The following is a 7,617-nucleotide window of genomic DNA, read 5'->3' as shown; positions in this document are numbered from 1 at the left end:
GGCGTGTTATCGAGTATGACACATTAGAGGCTGGCCGAGGGTACTAAAATATACTGTATGCTTATCAAGAACTTATCAGGTATAATTATAGTATTAAACATTAGATATTTGATTGGAAGGAATAGGGAAGCCGTTATGTGAAACTTGACAAGGCGGATTCTACAATTATCAATGGTGTACCTGAATTAATCGTCATAAATAAAAATGTATATAGAGCAGGAAATAATATAAATACACTCGTGCTTTATACGTGTAATATGATTTAACGGAAGATGATTTTTTTTCTCGAAAGGGTGACAACTTAAACGATATAACCAGTTGCGTGACTTGGAAGTGACTTATTAAAGCACTTTTTTCTTTTATTCTCTTAATCTTTAAAATATTTTCAGACGCATCATCCGTTCTAGTCACTAACAGTTCATTTATTTCACTCTCTTATATTTATTGGATTTATTTACGCGAATTTCTTTACGGAATCTATGATATTATGACAGTTTATTTTAGTTTTGAGTTATCGTTGGAGAGATCTATCACGCATCATCTAAGCAATCTTATATATATATATATATATATATATATATTGATATTATGACAGTTTATTTTAGTTTTGAGTTATCGTTGGAGAGATCTATCACGCATCATCTAAGCAATCTTATATATATATATATATATATATTTCATCGATATCGCTTTTATTAAAATAAGAAAAGTTTTTATTTTAGACTAGCTAAGACACAACTAAAGTTTTATGGTCATTCAAGTAATGACAACGTTAATTGTATTTGCATCCTTTTCAATGTAATTTCCCATTATAATAGCATAATTACGAGGCTTGAATTAATGAAATATACGAATTTCGTTCGATGAAATAGTCATTTAAAAACTTTAATTTTCATTTTAATAAGGAAAATGTTTCTTATTCTAAACTTATACTTTCCTTGATAATCATTGGCATCTATTTGCATTCGTTCTAATGAAATATTTAATAAACAGTTGATTGATTCGCATGGAATATGCTTTTTATTCAATATTCTCCTAAACAAACGTATATTTACTTTTTTTATAAAATATATTTCTGCGCTTAAATTGTTTTCTTATAATTTTTCACTATAAAAGTTTTCCTTGCGTTTAAATGATTTAAATTTCAAATGCAAAATTTTTCATCTCCAAAATCTTACAATTTAATAATTCATCCATGTAAATTAAGAACAAATCTCATTAATACTTATGATATTTTTATTCAGATGCTTACAAAATAATTTTACCTACGTATCATGCATACGATTAATTATAATAAGTGAATAGACTGAACGAGTCGTTTATCGCATACTTTGTCTATTTATTAATATTATTAAATAATTAGGAAACAATTTCTGATTTAATTGAATACGAGGCATTTGTTCTATTATGGATTTTTTTTTTTTTTTTTTTATAGATTTACTTAATTTTTCAATTTATTATTATACTTAATAAGAAATAGAATAATATATATTTTATAATAAATTTTTAAACCATACCCGTGCATTATGTGTACTTTTTATGTGCTACAAGTACGAAGTACGTTGATATTATGTGCTTGTTAATTAATAACACGTTTGCAATTGTGGGTCATTAAAACAGAACGTAATTGGATTATTAATTATTATTTTACCAGTTATGTGCATTCACTTAAAATGAAAACTGCATGCATATTGAATCCATACTGTTTCGTGAAAGTTGTGTCGTAAGTATCGTTATGTCTAGTGCATCCGTACTCGAGGTTTAACCCTGATATACAAACAGATAACATTAGGCAAAAGTTAAAAGAAAGTTACTTGTTGTTGGTAGTTTATAGAAAGCAGAGATGGAGTTTTAGTAGATTATTCACCGGCATAGTCTCCGTAAATTTTTACTTTAAAAGCTGTAAGTCACTGAGTTTTATTCTACAATTTTATTGTTGATTACTACTAACATATTTAAATTGACTAGATTGCATAATGTACTTGTAATAATTGAATTTTATAGTATTATTTATAGAGCAATTACGATACTTTGGTTTTTAAAATAAAAACAGCGTTAATACTTTTTACAATTTTTATATATACATACATACATACATACATATATATATATATATATATATATATATATATATATATATATATATATAAAGCAAGTTTAAAAGCGATATTTTACAGTCTCTTGTTTATCAATTGTATAGAGATCAGCATATGTTATCATTAAAAGTTATTTTAATAAAAAAAATTTATTATAATTAGAAATTACAAGATGATTAATGAATTGATTGAAACAAATTTCCTTTGCTTTAATTTTAATGTATATTTTAACTGTTGTTGTTGTTGTTGTTGTTGTTGTTGTTGATTGTTACGAATAAGAAATGTTTTTAATCACTATGCATTTAAAATAGTAAATTTTAATAATAAGTATTTATAACAATTTGAAAAAGAAATTTTATTCACGCATTATTTTATTCGAGGGAATAGGTAGCTTTTTACGAAAGCTTGAAAACTTTATATATAAAATATTTATAGTTATATTTTCAGTAATATTAAACGATTACGTGCGTAGTTAATAGATCGTATCATTGATCAAGTGCTATGATTTATCACAGGTGGAATATTTTTTAAACTCTTCCAATCATTTTCTAACGATCAAATCTCTTAAAGAAGAAGATAATCCGTTTATCGGTAAGAAGAGTATACGCACGTGTGCGACAATCGATAAAAGGAGAATTGCGTGAGAATTCAAAAGCCACATTATTAAGTATATGTGACTTTTCAATAATACAACTTTTTAATTGTAGCGCTCAGTAACTTAGCAACAGTCGTCATTAGATTATCTAAAGCATTTATAAATGAATTGCCAACCAAGTACTTGTGCTGTGATTTTATTTTCAACTTTTTATTAAAATTCATTTGCATAAAGATTATTTTAACAGTCCTTCCAAATATACAATAAACATAACAATGCACATTGTTTCACAATGCGACTATAGTATGAAAAAAATGGCGTACAAAATATATCTATACGAATGTACGAGCTGTTGAGTGCACTCCTATTATTATAGGCTATGCATAGACAATTTTTATATCCTTTTTCCCTGCCCCTTACAACTAACACCAAGAGAGTAATATGATAGATTATAAATGCAATCACCGTGCAATAACATCATAAATTTCAGCTGCTTCTTTTGCTCTTCTTATCTCCAAAAGTATCGCCGTCGGTAGATGTAGTTTCGAATAAAATATTCCGCTTGCTTATTAGCAGTGAACCGTATCAATTACTCAATCGTCCAATAGCGAGAATTAGCATTTCCAACATTGCATAACCCTGGCCTCTCCTCCATAATAAGAGGACTCACTTTTTGCAATCGAGAGCGGCACGAGGTCCGATTACAGTTTCGCGCGTATGAGCTCGATCTTCTTGGCGGCTCGTCTCTGGAGATCGGGAAGCTTCATAGCCAGGCCCATGTTGCCCTGTATCTTGACTTTACCCTGGAAGAAGGCCTTCTGGGGATTGAGCTTGCCGGATATGAAGTCGACGACGTCAGTGTCGCTGATGGTGAACACGACGTCGGGCTTTGTTTTCCCGTTATACTCGACGCTGCCCTTTCCCGTCTTGGCATTGACAACCCAGTAACCCGTGTTGCCGCCCGGGCCGTTCACCACCTTGAATCCGTAGATACCGCGTACCCTGTCAATTAGGCCGTCTTGGTCCTCGAGCATCGCGACCTCCAGAGCCTTAAACAGCACGTTGGCCTTGAAGCTTTCCGGATTCGTCGAGATGTTATCGGTTTTCGCAGCTACGTGGTTCGGCCGCACTTTAGCCCCTGGATTTGTAAAGCCCAGGCGGTACAAGGCCACGACGACAGCTCCACCCAAGCCTATGTTGTGCTGCAGCGCTAAAACATCGTGAAAGGAATGTAAAGTTGTGTAAGTCCGGAGATTTTCATGATTTTTATATTGTTTATAATGGGTTTTGCCTAAACCCGTGGACCGTCCAGCTTATTATTGATTTTGAAATTACATAGGCGATACAAGTGGTTCAAGTGTACGCTACATTCGACAAAAAAATTATTATTCTTCGACCGATAATTTGTTGCGATAAACAGATTTTACCAAGCAAATAGGAATATTTTCCTAATTCAATAGAGGAGATAAAAAATATTTACGCATCGACGAAGCTTTACCAGAGAATATTATTTCACAAGACAATTACCTAAGGCCTGTTCGAATTAACCTATCTTTACATATATCACAACAAGTCACAACTTTAACATTGATTAATATCCGGCGAAAAGAATTAATTCACTTTAATAAACGAGCGCACGTTAAATTTTTACAATGTATTAAACGTAATCTTGTTTATAAATTACTTTAAGCGTATATTTATTCTAGCACAACTTTAGGAGATAAAAATATTCAAAGTTTTTCCCTAATGTTAACGATGCAGTACAAATAAATACGAGTGTCAATTATTTCAGTTTCATCCTTACAGAGATTTAAATTTATATATATATATATATGGGCTTCGAAACATTCAAATGCATTACACAATTAAACTTCATTAATATACATGAACGCACGGATCATATATCTTTTTGCATACACAAATTTTAGTGCCTTTTTTCATTATTGAATTTCATATTTCAAGTCTTTTCATTAAATAAATAAAACTCGAAGTAAATGTTAGGCAAATATTTAACTCTCTCTTAAGCTTTATGCATAATTGTGATAAATAGTAAAAGAATTTCGAAGGTAATTATTCAATTCTTAACTAGATGCACGAGTGAAAATATCATAATCCCATGTAGACACGTGTATGTAAGTATTTAACATAGAGTTGGGGGGTATTCACATGTCAATCACACATTTGCTCGCACCAGACACAGTCCCATAAAAATCCTTAATACCCTATAAGAAATTGGAAGGAAAACTTTTGGACTTGGTGAATGTTTAGCCGCAATGATGAGATTGTTAATAATACTGCCAAGCCTTGGCAGTACCTATTAATTAATATTCATGTAAATTAAATTTCTGGCTCCTTAAAAAGCATTTTTCATTCAAGTACGTTGCACAACTGCCCTCGGTACTTCCGATTCACCCAAACAGCAATCGCGGGTATCAAGGAGCTTACCAAGTTTGGCTCCGGGCACCTGGCGCTTGTCCGCCTCGCCTCGCAATTGCCAGCAGAGCTCGGCGCACTGCGCCAACCCCGTCGCACCCAGTGGATGGCCCTTGGAAATAAGTCCACCGCTGGGATTAATCACGTACTTGCCGCCGTAGGTATTGTCGCCTCTGTCGACGAACTCGCCGGCCTTGCCGGGGGCGCAGAGTCCTAGGGCTTCGTACGTGATGAGCTCGTTCACGGAAAAGCAGTCGTGAAGCTCGATGACGTCCACGTCAATTGGCCTGTAAGGAAGGTTCGTGAACAGCTTCTCTGCGGCGTCCTTTGTCATGTCGTACCTGCAATCATTGTCGATAATGTGTTAATTGGTCGAGAAAACATGGAATGTAAAAGATTGTTAAGCCACGTGCCATAATTGCGATTATTTCATCACCGAAGCATTGAAACGAACAAATTTTATGTCCAATTACAAGTTGTACACGCGCTGTCGTGCATATCAATTTTCATCGACGATGACAAAGTTTTTTACAGGAAATTATGATATAGATGGTACCGTATGCTCAGAACCAATTAAAATTACTATACACATGGCAATAATACAATAAATAATATCACATAGATATTTACATTGGGACACAAATTCTATTAAAAATTTCTTAAGTCCTTTGGTTAATCGATTTGCTAAAACGTGTGAAAATGCTAATAATCAAATTGTAATAAAGAAATTTGCATACTCAGTAATTTTAGAACGCCAGTTTTATTGAAAACTCGAATAATGCTGGGAGCACTCGACTGAGAAAAAATTTCAGATTGGGTAAAAAATCCAGATTAAATTGTAGATAAATGAATAATTACGAAATGTATTTAGTCTTTGTAGGTATATCGAGAGTCGATTTATTTATCGGACATACCCAATTAATTTTAGGCAACTCCTCTCTGAGAAGGTAGTCGGCAAATCGGTTGACATTTCCATGCCCAAAATTTCAACCGCTTGTTTTTGAAGATTATGCTTGGTTACGAAATCTTCATTGGCTAGAACAGCCGCAGCTGAACCATCCGAAGTTGGGCAACACTGTAGTTTCGTCAATGGTCCAAATATCTTTGGAGAATTAATTATTTCTTCTAATGTATATTTATTTTGAAACTGCGAGTATGGATTGTTGGTGGAGTGTAAGTGATTTTTATATGCAATTTTGGCAAAGTGCTCTGGTTTTGTACCATATTTATTCATGTGCTCGATTCCTGCATTGCCAAACATTTGAGCAGTTATCGGACTTTCATTTAATCCTACAAAAATAAAATCAATACAATACAATGTTACCGTCCAATTTTCATTTACCCTTTTACATTATGTACGGCAAATTGACCACTATACGAACCAGCGATATCCGCCATTAATTCTACATGCTTATCCATTGGATTTGTTCTATCGTTAAATTTGCTGGATAGAGAGCCCCGCTCCATCTTTTCAAAACCCAGTGCTAAAACACAATCTCCGTTTCCCGATTCTATAATTTGCTTGGCGATGAGCAATGCCGTGGAACCGGTCGAGCAGTTATTATTCACATTATATATAGGACATCCGCTCAATCCCAATTCATACAGCGCTCGTTGACCGCAAGTCGAATCTCCATAAACCCATCCGACAGCTGCGGCATTAACGTCGGCATAAGAAACTCTGGCATCGCTCAAAGCTTTTACGACGGCTTCCTTAGCCATCTGGGGATAATCAAAGTCATTTCTTTTTCCTGGTTTCTCAAATTTTGTCATGCCAACGCCAATCACGTAAACTTTAGGTTTCTGCGCCATCTTGTATATCTAGTGAACAGAAGAAAATAAAAAAAACTTAATGAGCGAGAAAATATTAGATATGGATAAAATAAAGATTTTATGATTAAACGACCGTATGAAAGTGCACAGATGTTTCCTCCATTCGAGTGAAATGTCAAGTATAATAAAAGATTTTTTAAGTAGGTAGGATGTAAAAATTTTACCGCTGCTTTATACGAAAATGATAAGTCGTTGTCAAGAATTAAAAAGACAATGACGTTTAAGAAGTTCTTTGAACGACTCTTCTTCACACAAGATTGGAACTTTCATATCGCGTTATATCCCTGTTGAGAGATATACATTAATATCGATAAATTATTGTAGTAATCAAAAATTCCATCAATAAAAATTCTCTTCTAGGGGGGGGGGGGGGGGGGGGAGTCTATATAAATATTCGGCACACAGCAATAAATGTGAAATTGACCAAGTTTCTGCTATCTGTATAAAGCAACGATGAAGTGACGAAGTGAAAGCGAAGTAGAAAATTGTTATGAACGCGGTAGTCTGGAAGGCGATAATAATAAAATTAACTTTTCTAGAATGTACCTCTCGTTGAGTCAAGCAATTAAATTTCAATCGAGAGCACCGACGTACTAAACAACTCGGCTACCACTGATTTATTCATGCACTGAGTGACGCGGCTGAAAATGTTTTCAATGC

General features: G+C 33.7%; 1 protein-coding gene across 1 annotated transcript; it reads right to left on the bottom strand.

Moving 5' to 3' along the window:
• Nucleotides 1-2,727: 2,727 nt before the first annotated feature.
• On the bottom strand, nt 2,728-7,617 carry ScpX (Sterol carrier protein X-related thiolase). The gene is made up of 5 exons (XM_011501349.1): nt 7,504-7,617; nt 6,507-6,945; nt 6,039-6,414; nt 5,137-5,465; nt 2,728-3,901 (listed from the first exon to the last, which is right to left on the bottom strand). The coding sequence occupies exons 2-5, from the start codon at nt 6,934-6,936 to the stop codon at nt 3,393-3,395; spliced, it is 1,644 nt and encodes a 547-aa protein (XP_011499651.1). The 5' UTR covers nt 6,937-6,945; nt 7,504-7,617; the 3' UTR covers nt 2,728-3,392.

This window comes from Ceratosolen solmsi, unplaced genomic scaffold, assembly GCF_000503995.2.
Source record: "Ceratosolen solmsi marchali unplaced genomic scaffold, CerSol_1.0 scaffold3, whole genome shotgun sequence".
NCBI lineage: Eukaryota > Metazoa > Arthropoda > Insecta > Hymenoptera > Agaonidae > Ceratosolen > Ceratosolen solmsi.
The sequence above is the reverse complement of the archived record's forward strand: the minus strand, read 5'-3'. Positions and strand labels throughout refer to the sequence as shown.